Source organism: Crassostrea angulata, chromosome 10, assembly GCF_025612915.1.
Source record: "Crassostrea angulata isolate pt1a10 chromosome 10, ASM2561291v2, whole genome shotgun sequence".
NCBI lineage: Eukaryota > Metazoa > Mollusca > Bivalvia > Ostreida > Ostreidae > Magallana > Magallana angulata.
This window is the reverse complement of record NC_069120.1, coordinates 544,946-562,980: the sequence shown is the minus strand read 5'-3', so window position 1 is coordinate 562,980 and position 18,035 is coordinate 544,946. Positions and strand designations below refer to the sequence as shown.

Sequence of the window (18,035 nt, the reverse complement as noted above, 5' to 3'; positions counted from 1 at the left end):
GTCACGTCGTTTAGTTTAAATAAATCGGGTGTACAATCCAGACTATAATGTATAGTGATAAAAGAAAACAAAATCATTTTGTTGTTGGCTGACCTTCTAACTGTTATGCTGTTTGCGTCTATAAAAGCGTTTGACCATGCAGTAAGTATGTGCCAAACCATTCTCTCTCTCTCTCTCTCTCTCTCTCTCTCTCTCTCCCCCCCCCCCCCCCCCAAGGTGTGTGTGTGACAAGGACACAATGAATCAGTAAATCTTACACAATGACCCCGTCTATCCCACAAACGCCATTATTAATTGTTGTTTTCCTCGTGACCCCGGCGACCGAGTTATACCCAAGTAGCGAAATAAAGAACAGAGAGACTTTTCTCTTGAAAAATATTGCGGAGAATCTTCAGACCGGCATACGTCCCAGAGTAAGGCACGTCGAGATTTCAGGGACGGGGCCTTAATATAGAAGGTAGAAATTGGTCATTTTTTGTAATTATACGCAGATAAAATAATTAGTAGGTTTTGATACGGAGGGCACCTGTCATTTATTAACAAAAACAGTGCACGTGTGAGGTCTTCCATTGTTAGCCGTGGAAAGGGACACGGCAAGGAGAAGTGTTATGTCCACTACTGTTTCTTTTGATATCGTAACTATAAGTATTGTTTAATAGATAGATGATTGGGATTTGATCTATAGAGGATCCGGTATGCCGCTGAATAAGGAATATCTATAAAGTGCTGCTAACACCTAGTTTACATCAAAGGCGTCTGTGTTCAATACACGCTCTGCAATAAAGCTGTCCATTAAATCGCACTTTGCATCGCCATTGACAGCCGCTGTTTAGGGGGATCATTATATCCTTTAACACATAGATCAGTAAATACTGTCATAAAACATCTCAGGGCAACATATCGACACATTCCAGGACTCTTTCACAAGCTGCTCGTCCCCGACACCATGGAGCGTCTAAAAACCACGCGACTCAGTCTCCCTTTAGTGATTTTCGTTTTGTTTGTTAAATCTTCATTACAACAGGGATTTACTCCTTTCGGACTCCGTGGTTTTGGGCGCCCGCCCTTATTTCGGGGATTTGGACCCCCGCCACCTGGTTTACCGAGACTGCTACCTCCCCCTCTTGGACTACCCGGTTTTCTTGGTGCCGGACCACCCCTCCCTATTGTATCACCCCCTCTGACCACTTTAACAGAAGGAGGGGCGGGCAGTTTTTCTCTGTCTGGAGATACAGTGCCGTCGACTTTGGATTTAAGTGGATTTTCCGGTTCCGTCCAGACACTACCCACGGGAACAGGAACTAGTATCGCGGGGCAGTCTGGGTTTGGAGGCGATTTGTTCTCTCTAAGTGATCCCACCAATTCTTTGAACACTCAAAATTTAATAACCACATTGACGGGCGGCGATGCTCTTCTCGGGGGCAGCACCTCATCATTAACGAACAGCCTGGCAACAGGCATGATAACTTCAGATGCCGGCGTACCGGAAGGAGTGGATCCGGCGTCCGCCGCAGAATCTTCCTTCGTTTCGCGCTTCAGTAACGGAAACATAAATGATGGCGGGTCGACAACATTTACTCTACCCGGACAGCTTAATTCTTTTGATTCGGCGCCTGTATCAAGTTCCCGATCATTTGACCCAACGGCTATTTTGAACAGTGTATTTAGAAGTCCTGGTGCGACCCCAAGTACCAGCACAGTAACTGTTGGAGACAATTCACCCAATCAAATCATCTTTACCAGCGGTGTATCTAACAATGCCGCTCCAAGTAATCTTGTACAACGACAAACGATGACAGCAGAAAACACCGGAGAACGAATTCCGACCATTAACGAACTACAGCAGATGTTTACACCCACCGAATTGTCCAGAAATGGAGGAAACACCGTCATCGTGTCCTCGGCAGATCCCAGGTCGGGCGGTAACACAAGAGGGAGTGAAACAAGGATTACAAATATGAACTCCGTGACCACCGTCAATAGGGTTGATGATCCAAGGAGATCCCAGGCCAGCAACCCTTCAGATGAGCTAAACATGGAATTTAGAAACTTTATTCGGGCCGATGGAGGACAGACTGATCCAAACGATATTCTGTATAGATTTCCTTCGTCGGCTTCCAGTTTAAATACAGCATCAAGCATTTCAAGTGAGAGGATGTCGCTTCCGTCTAATTCCATACTCGGCGAAACTGCTGATCCAAGAGCAGGGTCCAGAACAACGATTACAGAAATTCGTAGCAATACGAATATAGGCAGCGATCCCTTAAACTCTCAAATGACGTCATCATTTGCCACAGATCCAAGATTGGTTCTTGATCCCGCTACAAGCTCCATAAGTAGTACCCGCGACACAGGTCCTGTAAACCGTCCCTTATCCTCTGTAAACTCCTCAGAGAACAAGTCGAATGTGATCATAAATGGCAACAGCAATATAGTGGGCTCCAATGTGGACATGAACAGATTTATCCGAAATAACGAAGTCCAGATACCACAAACCATTAACCTACAGCGTTCAGATTTTGAAAACAGCGTGTCTAACAGAAGAAGTCGTGTAGAATCGCCTATTTCTCCAGTGAATTCTTTCAATGAACGATTTGATGTTAGGGCAGACCCTTTAAATGCTAGAGCCGACCCTTCGAATATTAGAACAGACCCTCTAAATTTTAGGACAGATCCATTGAATATTAGGAGAGACCCTTCAACTTTAAGGACAGATCCTTTGGATATTAGGAGAGACCCTTCAAATTTAAGGACAGATCCTTTGGATATTAGGAGAGACCCTTCAACTTTAAGGACAGATCCTTTGGATATTAGGAGAGACCCTTCAACTGTAAGGACAGATCCTTTGGATATTAGGAGAGACCCTTCAACTTTAAGGACAGATCCTTTGGATATTAGGAGAGACCCTTCAACTGTAAGGACAGATCCTTTGGATATTAGGACAGATCCTTGGGATATTAGGACAGATCCTTGGGATATTAGGAGAGACCCTTCAACTGTAAGGACAGATCCTTTGGATATTAGGACAGATCCTTGGGATATTAGGAGAGACCCTTCAACTGTAAGGACAGATCCTTTGAATGTTAGGTCAGACCCTCTGAACGTTAGAACAGACCCTTTGAACGATGCATTAAGAACACAGCAGACCAACAGATCCCAAGACCCTGGTAACGACCCCCAGAGAGGAAGCAAAATCGTGTTTGTTGATGGTCAAAACACAGAAGACGATAGAGGCGCCACTCGGGGGGTGGTTTTTCCCGCCAATCAAATTGCCGCCAACACTAGGATAGCGACTGATGCAGGGAATTCCGATACTCAACCACGAGTAAACATTAACTTCAATTTTCCGGCCAACCAACTGGCATTTAACACTAACCGTCCTACGGTTTCTAGCAATAGCTCAGGTGGCGTCGATCCTTTGACAGCATCACAGCAAGTACCTGATATTAGATTATTCCAACGTCCTAGCGAGTTATGGGGTGGAGAGGCAGGTGCTTCTGATCCAGGCAGACCAAGAATGGTGGATTCTAGGACAGGAAGTTTACCAACGGCATCAATGGTACAAAGATTTGAGACCACAAATCAAGTACCGAGGGGAAACTCAAATGGAGACGATCCCAGTATATTTCAACAAACTGATCCTAACAGAGGTAACGGCGGTATGACTTTGCAAGATGCTACCATCAACATGCAACCATCTTCTTTCCAAAGATTCCAAAGTACTGATGGGATTCCAAGAACAAATACTGATGTGCTAGATCCGAATAATTTCAGCACGATTGGTTCAAATCGTGCCCGCGGTGGTACTACATCTCAGAATGATCCGGGTTCTACAATGCAGAGATTTACAACTACAAATCAGGCAACGGGAGGGAACGATGAGGAGACAGATCCTAGGATAACGGGCAACGTGAGGGATCCCAATAGTAATCGTATGGATTCACAGACAGCCCAATCTGGATTCAATGTGCGAAATCCAGAAGTGAGCGTCAACCCACAGCCATCCGTCGCTCCCACGAGTAGACGGTTCATAAAGAAAACAACAACAATCAGGAGGTTTATTGTAGATCCGAATGAAAACCAGACCGCCACCTCGTCACAAACTGCTACTGCACAAGGTTCTGACCCCAATGCTAGCCTTTTTGCAAGAATGAATTTCGGTTTCAGCAACATAAACACGTCTTCAAACACCAACACTGGTGCCTCAGCAAACATTGCGGATACAAGCGGTATGCCTAGAATTATGGGAAATCAAAACTCTCTTCAAACAAGTCGATTTTCTCAGAGCGTTCTACCTGGAAATATCGGAGGTACTAATTCGTTTGTTAATGCAGCAGACTCCACAAATAATGAAAACAGACAACCTATAAGGACGAGATTTGCAACGGCTTCTGATCCACAAAGTCAAAGCAGTAGAACTATAGCCGGACAAGCTCCAAACAGTATAGCAATGGACCCGTCTTTTGCCACTAATATGGATCCCTCAGTGAATCAAGATGCAATAAATAGATTTGTTTCAACATCGAACATGGCGGATTCTGGCAGAACGCCTCAAATAATGGGCGTTCAAAATTCCCTTCAAACTAGTCGATTTTCGCAGAGCGTTCTACCTGGAAATACCGGGAACATTGGGGGCTCAAATTCGTTTGTAACAACAGGAGGCTTCAATAATGACGAAGATGGTCGGCCATCGATGACAAGATTTGTGACTTCTTCAGATCCACAAAGCCAAGGAACCGGAACCGGGCAAGCTTCAAATAGTATCTCCACCAACTCAGCAATTAGTCCTTCTTCAATAGAGACTCGATTTGCGCCCTCAAGCAATGGGAACTTGTTTAGATCTCTGCCAAGTGTTGAAGGCTCTGGCTTCACTAATAGTGGATTTCCAAGCGCTTCCGGTCAAAACATTGGAATTGGTGGTTTTGTAAGCACCAATGCAGGCGGATCCCCGGGAACCCAGAACTCAGAGAGTTCTATTTTTGAGAGATTCGGTGGTACGCCGGCTGGTTCTGGGTTCCAGACATTGAGATCAACAGGAGACAATTTTGCAGTACGATCGCGACAGGCGTCTAATAGCTCTGTCGTGAGAAACAGTGCTGGGTCAAGAAATGGTAACTCAAACGATGTCACGATTATAGAAACATCGAGAAGAAATGTGGTTCTATCATCAGAAAATCCTGGTGGCAACCCCGGCGGAGAGAGGAACGGCGAAGTTGCCCGGGGATCCACACTCCCGCCGATAGTTCCTGTCAATGACACACAATCCTGTCTAAGGTCAGTGCTAGAACACTCAAATCTATCCAACCCAGTAGAAACTTGCACATTATCATTTACGTGATCTTAATTTCAATCACATGCTTACACAAACCTTATATTGCCAGTAATAGAGTATGTACATATGTGGCTAGCTGCATAATTCATCTTATGAAGTTAAAAAATATGCACAAACATTATCCTTGGATACTAATCCTGCCAAAGTAACGGGACTCATCAAGATAGCAAAATATCAGTTTATCAATAGTTTATATATATAGTTTTTTTAAAACACAGTATCGGGTGTCCGACGGGTGAGCAGTGTACATTCAACCAGAATTTCCTCTGTCCTGAGTGGGCCGAGGCCTCTGCTTGTCAGTGTCGACAAGGTGAGTCCCGCTTTCTCTTCTTTGAGTTTGTCGTGATTCTGGTGGAATTTCTTTTCTACTTTTGTCTTACATTTCAGGATGCCAGGCGTACAACCGATTCATACCACTCGGAACAAGACTGAGCGTCGATACCTGTGGCAATGTTTGTGTGTGCAACAACAATGACGGAATCGTAAGTGTTTGTTCTTAGTTGGGGGAGGGGTGTTTGTGTTTGAAGCTACCATAATAAATTTTTGTTGGGGGTAGGGTTGGGGTTGTTGTTATTGCTGTTGTTTTTTGGGGGGTTTTCTCTATAATATTGACTGTGGAAACACACACACACCCTCTCTCTCTCTCTCTCTCTCTCTCTCTCTCTCTGAGACTGATATAAATGATGTCGGAATATATAAGAATTGTCAACATGAAAACTCCTTATTTGTTCCAGGCGGACTGTACACAGACACCTTGTAATTAAAGCACTCGTTGATTTTCCCGCGCTTTCCAGGAGCCGACGTTCTTTATGGCTGTGTGATAAAGGCAGTTGTAATCAATCGATCTCTGGATGTCCAACAAATTGCAAAAATGAAGGAATGAACTTTTCCTGATCAGACCTGAGTTGCTTTGTCATAAGATGGGACTGAGGGACTACAAATTTGTATAACGTTGTGAAAGACGTTTCATTGCTGGCATTTGTTGTTTGTTTACAAATACATGTATATACTTTGTAAAAAGTATCATATATTATTATACCACATGTTTTGGTCGTTTTTCTTGTATTTGATCGTTATCGTGTTGATTTTTTCTTCAATTTATTATAAACAACATGGAATACATTGAATTCAATATGATTGTTTTCTATTCCAATACTAGTAATTTAATGCTAAATTGCATTTGTGTATACTGAAATAAAATGATATCGTCGACAGTCCGTTACTAAAATGCAAATGATGGTGTGATGGTAAAGTGTACATTATTACAGACCCACCTCGGTGGATTATAAGGTGATTTTATCAGTAATAATCACAACCCGTATATAGCCATAGAGACGACACTTTATGATTATATCAAAATATTTACATTTTCAACTGTCTTTGTCTGTGATAACATTACGAATCAATTTTGAACCCTAAAACCCAATAACTTCATAAAACATGAGTGACCCAAAATGGGCGTGTCTTATAGCATAACAGAAAAACCCTATTGGCTGCGCCGCGTAGTAATACATAGCATGTGCTACATAAAAAAATACATGTAGTGGTTTAAAATACTGTTGTTTTAAAGTGTTCAAATGGGAAATAATATAAGTTTAAGTAAGAAGGAATCATTCTTTGAGTATTATGAGGTGAGAAATTATCACCTCATAATACTCAAAGAATGATTCCTTATTCCTTAAATAATAAAAATTTCTTTAATTTTCCATATAGTGTGGAAGAAGTGCGCAATCAAATGAAACTTGCAAATGCGATTTACCGATTTGGTTGTGAAATTGCTGGAAGGGAGAGTGCACATTTATTCTTGACATTTTTCCATATTTACTCATAAGACAATATCAATAGTTCTCCGAGTAGTCTCATTCATGCAATAAATCTAAATATTGACGCAAGTACGTATTTTTGGACGTAAAAATTCAACTTCCGTAAGTTTCATTTGTCAAAACTACAATACACTTTATTGTATTTATCAGTGCGATTATTCTCATGTGAAGATTCATTTTTTAGAAAGTATTTTCTTTCTTTGCATTGTTAAAAACGTATTTTCTTTAAATCAAATAACAGGTTACTGATAATTTACCCCTGAAAGACCTCATTTTTTAAAACTAGAATTATCATAAATGATTTTATACGATTAGTTATTCGAGTTTCTTATTTTAGTAATTATCATCATTTAATTATCAATAAGATTACATGCATATAAGAAAAAACTTTCAGTAAAGTTTGATAAACTGATGTGAATAGTTATATCAAGGACAGTTTTAGACGCAAATGCACCTAAAGTTATGTAAATTTTTCTCATTATATAAAAAATACATCCGGCCCTGGGCGCCTGTAAAGTGCGAAACGAAATCGAAACGAAACGAAACGAAACGAAATCAAACGAAACGAAACAAAACCAATCGAAAGGAAACGAAATCAATCGAAACGAAACGAAATCAAACGAAACGAAACCAAAAATCGAAACGAAACGAAACGGAATTTAAAGAAAACTAATATCAATTTTGACTACATAAAAGTGAAAATAAATTCATTGAAATAAATTTTTGAACCATAAAATATAACTACCTGTATGTTTCAGATTGGCGCTGTAAATTTTTAAGCCGATTATCCGAAATTTGCAAAAATTATATAATTATGTTAATAAGTGATGTACATTCCCATACCTTTTAATGTTTCTTATTTGTTTCATTAAATGATTAAAAAGATATTCAGACGTTTTGAGAGAGAGAGAGAGAGAGAGAGAGAGAGAGAGAGATGCCTTAAAGGTCATATGAAACGATATCCTGACCATATTGAGTTATATATGGGAATGAGTTCATAAGTGCCTATTTAATAAGACTGACATTGTTTTTTGGATATTTTATGCAAAATGTGAGCGCCACAGTCGATCAAAATTACTTAATCGGGAAAAGGAACATTGACTTACGCGGCTTACCTCCCTTGCTTATGACGTCAGTAAGACCCAATCGCCTAATAAAGCTATGTTGTGAATACAAATATCCATGTCATTTTGCACCATTTTAAAAGAAAAAAAATACTATTTTATATAAAAACTTGTATAATTATACAATAATCAACCACGTCAGTATTTTTTCTCTCAAGAAATGAAATCGTTTGCGTTTTTATTTACATGTAATAGCGTGTACATAATGATATTCAGTTTCGAGACTGCAGGGAGAATAAATGATTTTCTTCATAGATCCACATGCAAGTATAATATAATTTTAATATAAGCATATTTATATGTTTCATTTTGATCTTTTTAATGAAATTGACAAATTCAAAAATAAGTCTGATCGTTTTTTCCCATTTGCACGTTCATGCAATTCATTAAGATTTTTTTCTAAACAACTTGTAGGCCTCATTGTGCCTCATTCGCTTCACGATTATATTGTTTGTTTCACTTTCAAATTCACAAATATGTTACCATTTAATTATGTTTAGTCTAAGATAAATTTCTTCAAATGTTTTGTTTTTGAAACGTGTACTTGAAAGTGCCGTGTTTTGATTTTAAAACGTGTATGTGCGGTGTTTACTCACAGATCCCTTTTATCTCACTTTCTTCCGCAATGTTTTCTTTCGGGGTTTTTTTTTCATTATTGATGCTTGTTCTTAATAAAATCTGTTGATTATCTTCACATTCGTTCACAACTATTTTTATCAAACAACCGATTTATTTTACCGATACATTTCTAAATCCTTAAATGTTATATATTTCCGCGATCTAATTTAATAAAACGTTAATACACGTGTACACAAAGTATTTTCTAAAGATACTGCTACATGTATATATCAATAAGTCAGAAATTTATATTATTTCGAAATAAAATTTAAGAATAATTTTGCGGCATTTTATAGCAGCTCTTAAATACAAACTATGTACACAATGCCTCAAACATTTTCATTGGCCTGCCTTATATACTTTTTTATGTGACAAAATAAATCAAATCAATTTAAATGCTTTAATTCCCTATAAATGTAGCTCAATCATTATACGTACCGAGGAAGAAAATGATGTTTCTATTTCAAAAGGATAAGGATAATTCATTAATCAGCTGTTAATGTTGGAGCATTTCTTTCGTTAAATTTCCACTCCAGTACGGGATCTTCATCATGATTTTACTTTTGTGAGAAGCTGATATTAGATTTATTCATTAACGACCAATTAAAACTAAGTCATCTGTAGGCTACTACGAAATCAAATGATCTCATTTGAAAGGAAAGACACGTTCATATATGCAAAAATTACTAAAATTTAATCGATAAACTACTGTAAATCTACACTAGTTTTAATGCATTGTTTACATCGGTGGGTCTTTGTGACGTCATAAATCCACAAAATCAAGAACGATAAGCGGGCAAGAATTTTTTCAGGTGCTCAGTTTTCACGGTTATTTCTCAGTAATGCAAAGGCAAAAAAATCTTACATCATGTATTTTAACATTTGTTTATACCAAGCTTTATATTCATGAAAGAAAATCATAGTGTTAAAAATCGTTTCATATGACCTTTAAAACTTATCAGCGACATCATATAGCAAAGTATATACGCAAGTTTGGGAGAGAGAGAAAGAAAGAAAGAGAGAGATAGAGATATGATGATGATACTAAAGGGGACATTCTAACATCAATTTTCTTTCTGTCGATTTGAAATATTGTAAAAACGAAACGATCGAATACAATGTGATTTAGAGCATACTGGTTGGTTACCAGTTTGTAACATATAATAAGAATTGTTGTAATATGTATATCATGAATTTGGACGTCGTAATTTGACAAAATTAACTTGCAATATAAAGATGATTATACTGTAAACGTATTCTAAAACTGTCTTAACCCTTTGGCTATGTATTCTATTTTGCGTTTTTGGCGGAAAACGGCGTCCGCAAAATCAAGTACATTGCCAAATGTAAAATATATATGTAGATAAAAAGGTAAATTCAGAAATGCGCTAAATCAAATCCATGTTAACTTGTTGAAAAATTATATTCCGCCTAATATTGTACATCCTAAATATAGTGCGTTTACAGTATTTACGGAGACTTTCCAACTACACGATTTTTTTTTATATCGATATGAAATATTGTAAAAATGATTCAAATACATTGTGTTTGCGTGTGAAAGGGAGAGAAAGAGAACAGGTAAAAAACCTCTTTATATTGCACTTTAACTTTGTCAAACTACGACGTCCAAATTCATGCTATACTTTCTTATTATATGTTAGAAACTGGTAACCAACCAGTATGCTATAAATCACATTGTATTCGATCGTTTCGTTTTTACAATATTTCAAATCGACAGAAAGAAAATTGATGTTAGAATGTCCCCTTTAGTATCATCATCATATCTCTATCTCTCTCTTTCTTTCTTTCTCTCTCTCCCAAACTTGCGTATATACTTTGCTATATGATGTCGCTGATAAGTTTTAAGGCATCTCTCTCTCTCTCTCTCTCTCTCTCTCTCTCTCTCTCTCTCTCTCTCTCTCTCTCTCTCTCTCTCTCTCTCTCTCTCTCTCAAAACGTCTGAATATCTTTTTAATCATTTAATGAAACAAATAAGAAACATTAAAAGGTATAGGAATGTACATCACTTATTAACATAATTATATAATTTTTGCAAATTTCGGATAATCGGCTTAAAAATTTACAGCGCCAATCTGAAACATACAGGTAGTTATATTTTATGGTTCAAAAATTTATTTCAATGAATTTATTTTCACTTTTATGTAGTCAAAATTGATATTAGTTTTCTTTAAATTCCGTTTCGTTTCGTTTCGATTTTTGGTTTCGTTTCGTTTGATTTCGTTTCGTTTCGATTGATTTCGTTTCGTTTCGATTGGTTTCGTTTCGTTTCGTTTGATTTCGTTTCGTTTCGTTTCGTTTCGATTTCGTTTCGCACTTTACAGGCGCCCCGACAAAACTGTGTTCAACTTATCTAATAATAAATAGCTCTTCAATTTGGAGATAAGAAAATGTTTAGCGGGAAAATTGGTTCGTAAACGTAAACAAAAAATGTTGAGATTTTCGAAGTTTTCGTAAGTTGTCAAGAATGACATTTTTTTATTATGTATAGGTCACTTGCTGTATGACAAATAATAAGTTCTTGTAATAACCTTGTATAAATGAGGCACTATCACAACTTTGTCATTTGATCATTGAATTGTAGGTACATGCGTGCATTTGAGATTGTTTAATTTTTTGTGTAATTAAACTGGTAAAAGATTATCTGCTGTTAGTGTTAGGATTGGACATTTCTAGTTTAAGTTTCAACATATTGGAACATGATAACTGTAAACTTTCCACAAAATTGATTAATCAACCAGTGTCAAGTACTTTAGAAAGCAATTTTTGTGTTTCAAAAATCCTTTGAATTCATCGGTGTACAATTTCCAGCATTTTAAATCAATGCCCGTAAAGAGATGCTTGAATTTTAGACTACGAGAGAGAGAGGCCAGGAAGTGGACATTTGTTCGTGACTGGGAGAAGGAACCGACCCCATCTGAGCGAGACTTTAGAACTTCAGTAAGTGATGTCACCTGGTCAGTCTGTATGACCCTGACATTGATGAACTGTCCTTGACAAGAACAGGACTCAATGACCCGTGAAGAAAGGACATAAAATATGATAAAGTTTAAAATTGGACTATTTAGATACACATGCATTTTTGCCTATAAATTGCTAACTATTGTGGTTATTGAACTTTGTACTTATAATAGATTATAATGATAAAGGAGAGAGAAATGTGAGCTGACAAATAAGTAATTTGATATACTAGTATCAGATATGTTTGGTTAGGTTAGTCCCCAGGCTGAGATTATAACATCACCCCCACCAGAAGTGGTCAGTTTGCCAGGAGGGAGGCAGATTGTCAGAGGGAGTCCTGTCCCAGTCCTTATAAACACAAGTAACAGTCTGAACTCCTTACTTTTCTTGATATTGATACTTTTAAGATTAATTAAGTTATAGTGTATAATTCTTAAAATATATTACTAGCATTTTTTTAATTTGATAGTTGCATGAAAATAATATGAATGATAGATCTGAAACCAGATGGATTTTTGTTTTCTTTTGAAGGTATATCCTCTGATCACAAGTCACCCAAAAAATCTCATCTTCAAGTGAGACAACTAAATGAGAGTTCTCACTATAGAGACAGTCCACACAGATCAGTTCATGAACTCGGTGGCCGTCACAGCGAGTCATTAACGCAGAGTAAGAGAGACAACTCCGGGGAGGAGCAGGAGGATCTTCCAGCTGACAATGACAGCACCCAGAACAACCCAAGCTCTAACAGCGATGTTGTGTCTGAGGACGGGGCATCTGTTGTGTTGGGGAGGAACCGGTCAATGGAGGAGGAGGAGGAGGAGGGTGTGGGGAGAGGGGGACTGGTAGGGGTGAGGGAGTATCGTGAAATGTCACTGAGAGCAAAGGGCACAGAGATTCAGAGGGGAGAACGGTCAGTGTCTAGTCATAACAATCACAGCCTATCTTCAGTTAGGAATAGAAGGGATGAGTCACAAACCAGAAACTCTTTGTACTCTGGTGCTGAGGAGGATAATGAAATGGTGCCAAGCTACAGCACATCTCCTGGGGAAGGAGGAGACTTAAGTAGGGCAAAGAAGCAACCTACTCCTCACAAACAACCTACTCCTCACAAACAGCCTACTCCTCAAAAACAGCCTACTCCTCACAAACAGTCCAATTCTCATGAAGAAGATATTATTCATAGCCCAGAAAAGAAAGTAAAGCAGTCTAAACAACAGAGTGACATACCAAACCAGTCAGTGGTTCAGGTATGTGTTATGGTACAAGTACCTAACGAGAGAGTGAAAAAGATAAAGTAAAAAAGAAGTGTAGCCTTCACAATTCTGTAGACCTCAGCATTCCTTTATGATTTCTCTTAACTCCTTCCCAGATGGTTTGATTGTTTTACAGTTGGCCATAGAAACTCCAGTACAACATGTCAAAAGGAAGCTTGTGAAGCCCAGGGTCATCTTGGTAGGCAGCAATGAGGGAGAAGAAAAGAAAAAGAAGAAAGTGAGGATCAGGGACAAAAACTCAGGTAGAATTAGTCCTCCTACTTACCAGTCAAAACTTAAAGTATGCATTTGTGAAACTGACAAACTTTTAATACAATGTATCAGCTATGTCATGTGGTTCTTGTGTCCACTAAACTGGTAGTTTGGTATTAATTTGTTCTTTACCTTGTTGTATTACGTGTATTAAGACATTGTCTGTAAATACTTTAGTCTGTCAACTTTCAGAGCTAGCCATTCAGATGTGGGTTGGTAAAGATTGCGACCGTCGTAAGAAAGATGTGATGGACCTGGACATCATCATGCACAACATCATGGAGACATTAAACAAATGCAGGTAAGGAAGCAGGTGTGATTAAAATGACATCATTCTTTTAAATAAAATTGTTTAGAAGATGTCATACTAGGCAGCAGGTGAAAATTGATGAAAGAAACTCATAGGTCAAGCTGATATCATAGGGACACTAGTATCAGCCTAGTATCAGGAGATGTAAAACAAATGCAGGTAAGGAGTACAGGTGTGACAAGAACATAGTACACAGTAGAATCCTGTATCAGTTGTTTGTGCTTTATTTGTAGAGAAGAATTCAGTGAGAGGCCCCAGCAGAGAGCACTTGACAAATTCCTGTCTCACATTCATATTGACATTGTCTCTCAGGTAAGAGGAAAACATGTATGGTTACAGGTAAACGGCACATAAATAATATTTCCTATATGATGTTTTATTTGAAGTTTTGATTATGATATGATATTTTCTATCCCCTAGCCTCTGTAGTGAGTAAAACATATGCCATTACAAATCAGGGAAAATTGGGTTCATCACATTTTTAACCTATTCATATCTAAAAATGCTTAAGTAGAAGTCTTTTTTATAGTATATTGTAATAAAGATTCTATCCGTCAGTCAATTTTATTTCACCAGTGTAATCTAAATTTGTCTTTACAGATTGAAAGTAAAGAAAATGTTGCCGAGTTGAATTCTAATGTTAAAAAGGTTTGTATATAAATTGGTATATACATGTTTATCAATATTATAAATAAGAGACATTTTTAGCTCTCTGTGACGAAGTCAAGGGGAGCTTATGCTATACCCCCGGCGTCGGCGTCCACACCTGGTTAAAGTTTTTGTTGCATGTCCTGTATCTAAGCTATTACTTGTCCTATCTTTACCAAACTTGCATTGATGATGCATCTGGACCTACTTATGAACTTGAGAGACTTGGATGCTGAATCTGGGTCCTAAATTTCAGATGCTGGAGGAGGTTAAGGTTTTTAGAGCTTGTTAAAGTTTTTGTTGCAGGTGCCCTCTGATGATTATATCTTAGTTACTACTGCTCCTAACTTCACTAAACTTGCAAAGATAATACCTCTTATGATACTGATGCACCTGACAGGCTTAAAAGCTGAATCTGAGCCATAGGTTTGGATGCTGGATGAGGTTTATTTTTTTGTAACAGGTCACATGTTTTATAGATCATAAAATAATTTAATAGCTTGCATAGTTGATTTAACTATATTATAAATGAAACACAGAGTTAGCTTCAGATGCAGAGCCTGAACTCCATTATCAAGGATGCTAAAAAATTTCCTACCTCACTCAAACTTGCTTGATAGATAAATGTGTAGATTGTTAAATGAAATAACATGATTCCTATGATATAGTATTGTATGATATGATATATTGTTATACTTTCATGTTAAATACTGAAATCTGATTGGTTAAGACGCAGTTAATAATATTTACTATTACCCTCAGCATTAGCAACGCACTTGGCAACGGGTAACATTAAAAAATGTTACATGCGCGAAAATTATGCGCGTACGGTTCGCTGTAGAATTCACGTTATTCCTATATAAAAGCAGTAAAATTTTCTTTAAAATTTTAAAAAAGACATTCAGTATAACAAAATAAATAGTGCCTGTTTGGGAGGATAACAGTTGAAATTGACACCCCTCGAAAACCATTGTCAACCTCCGCTTCGTGTCGGTTGACAATGGTTTTCTCGGGGTGTCAATTTCAACTGTTACCCTCCCAAACAGGCACTATTTATATACTGTTGTTTAATATGATGTAATATCATGTTATATTGTAAAAAGTAATATGATATGATATTGTATCAATTTTTTTTAAATTTTATTTTTTATATTTACGATATTATATCATGATATTGTTATGTATAGTATTGTATAATTATAATGATTCAGTATTGTGTAATATGATACTGTATTGTTAATTTATTATTTTATCACATGATATTGATACATATGATATTGCAATATAATATATTATATCATATGATACAATATTGTAAAATATTATATTGGTTTCTATGATATAGTATAATATCACATGAAATTGTATAATATGATATTGTTTAATATGATATTGGTTTATATCACATGAAATTGTATAATATAATATTGAAATTTATATTTTTGTATCATATGATACAATATGTATAATTTAATATTGTATTATATAATATTTTACTATATCACATGATATTGTATCATTTGATTTGATTCAATGTTGTGTCAAATTATATGATACAATATTTCATATTATGCATCAAAATACAATAAAGTATCATACAATACAGTATCATTCTATATTATACAATATAAATTCATATGTTTCAATATTGTGATGTTGTATGTACATTGTAATATGATATTGCATCATATAATACTATATTGTATAATATATTATGATATTGCATGATGTGATCAAATACAATAATGTATAACACAATACAATGTCATATCATATGTTACAATATCATATATCATCATTGTTTATTACAGTATTTTATTGTATTATATGATACATATTGTAAGTATGATTGGATGCAATATTGTATTTTATATTATTGTATTGTTAACATTTTATCTTGTTATACCATATGAAATGAACATATGATTATCATACAATTTTTTAACAGATGATATACGATATTGTGTCAAAACAGTATCCATGAATATCCAAGATCATAAAGTATGATTTTCATATAATATAATAACGGTGGTCTCAAAAAGGTGATGCCTCATAAGGGTGATGCCTCGTCTCTGTGAGCTTTGTAATCAATGATTACCTATGTTTGCTTTTATGTTTATTTTAATTTGAGAGGTGTCAGTAGACTCAAACTTGTATGCAGCATGTTAGAGCTCAGATAAAGTGATGTTGGTGTGGAGAGAGAGAGGAGAGAGAGAGGGGGAGGAAAGAGAGAAAGAGGAAGGGACAGGAGTAAAGAATAATTGAAGGATGAAGATGCATATGAATAAAATGTGAAAAAAATCAAGTAATGCAATTCTCTCTTTCCAGAGCAAGAAAAATGTTCAGACTCTCAGAAAAGAATTACAGGGCCTTCAGAACAAGAAAGACAGGTAATTATAAGAGGCATGAACAACAAAGGAAAAAAAGTAGATTGAATAGATTCTAGGAATTAAACAACCCCATTATTATTACAGGAATCAATATTCTTTTTCGTGTAGATGTTTCTGTATACCAGAGATAACCGGTCGGGATGCATGTATAGGAATGAATTCATCAAATCAGTGTAATAAATCTTGGTGAAAAAAATTCATAATTTCGGATTTCCATGTGTGTCAATTTCAATTTGGATTATCTTTGAAATTAAAATACATTTGAAAAGGGTGACCACCTCATACATGAATGCTGTTTCATCTCTTGTATGGAAAATTATTTGACATATCAGGGATTTACTCCACGTATGGTATTTATACACGAATGAAATGTTCCTCAATCATAACATTTATATTTTAAGCTTACTGGAGAAGATTGAGAAAGCTGAGAGTGAATCTGTGACGTGTGACATTAGCCGCTGGATGTATGGGTTTCAGAAGCTTGTTAAGAGGAACAGAACTCTGGTAAAGACACTGTCAACCATTGAAGAAGAGGTGGGTAGGGGGTTATAATACTGAAATACATGCAAAACAATTTAAAGCAAAATTCTCTCTCTCATTGTGCTGTATTCTCCCATATACCTCAATAATAGTGGATTCATGTAAAGGACTATGAATAAAATATATTTGTAGGACTTCGTCGAAATAATCTGAGAGAGAGAGATTATACAGAGTTCTATAAATAGGTAAGTTTTGGTTTCAAGACAGATTAATTCTTGGCACTATTTTTTGAGCTTTCTGATAAAAATATAAAATGTTTTCCTTTAACATAGTTTATGTTTTGTTGTAAATGATTTCATTTGTGTAAAGTAATCTATTTCCTTTTCAATTGTAAAGTTACTCTTGTATTTATATTTCATAAGCAGAAATTAAATTTATTTAATTTTTATACAAAGATATTTGATTTAAAAATGGTTTTTGCTTATTTAAAACAAACATCTCAACGTATCATTTTTCAGGAACACTACAGAGAGCCCACTGAACATAAAGCTCCACCCACAGCACCAGGTGGTCCTGGAAAAGGAAGGGGGAGACAAGAGTCCAGAGCCCGCCCCTGAAACACAAAAACTGCGTAGTAAATAATTATATGTACCAGGGAACAGTTGTCTATTTAATTACTCATTGTATTCTTATCTTAATCTCTGCAAATGTCAATTATTTATAAACGTTAATTGTTCTGTTAGTTTTTTGATAATTCAAATTAAATTGGCCCGGGATGGCATCAACTTCCTTGTTCGGTGAT

At 36.5% G+C, this 18,035-nt stretch overlaps 1 protein-coding gene across 1 annotated transcript; it reads left to right on the top strand.

The window, feature by feature from the left end:
- Positions 1 to 814: 814 nt before the first annotated feature.
- Positions 815 to 18,022, top strand: LOC128164400 (mucin-5AC-like). Its single transcript, XM_052828195.1, has 12 exons — positions 815 to 5,274; positions 5,551 to 5,642; positions 5,720 to 5,814; positions 12,129 to 12,237; positions 12,408 to 13,126; positions 13,269 to 13,395; positions 13,598 to 13,706; positions 13,949 to 14,027; positions 14,316 to 14,363; positions 16,692 to 16,753; positions 17,155 to 17,287; positions 17,752 to 18,022. The coding sequence occupies exons 1-12, from the start codon at positions 947 to 949 to the stop codon at positions 17,848 to 17,850; spliced, it is 6,000 nt and encodes a 1,999-aa protein (XP_052684155.1). The 5' UTR covers positions 815 to 946; the 3' UTR covers positions 17,851 to 18,022.
- Positions 18,023 to 18,035: the final 13 nt, after the last annotated feature.

Coding starts and splice junctions, on each gene's coding strand:
- LOC128164400 (XM_052828195.1), top strand. CDS start 947: ATGGAGCGTCTAAAAACCACGCGACTCAGTCTCCCTTTAGTGATTTTC. Junction 14,028..14,315: donor ATATTGACATTGTCTCTCAG/GTAAGAGGAAAA, acceptor TTGTCTTTACAG/ATTGAAAGTAAAGAAAATGT. Junction 14,364..16,691: donor TGAATTCTAATGTTAAAAAG/GTTTGTATATAA, acceptor CTCTCTTTCCAG/AGCAAGAAAAATGTTCAGAC.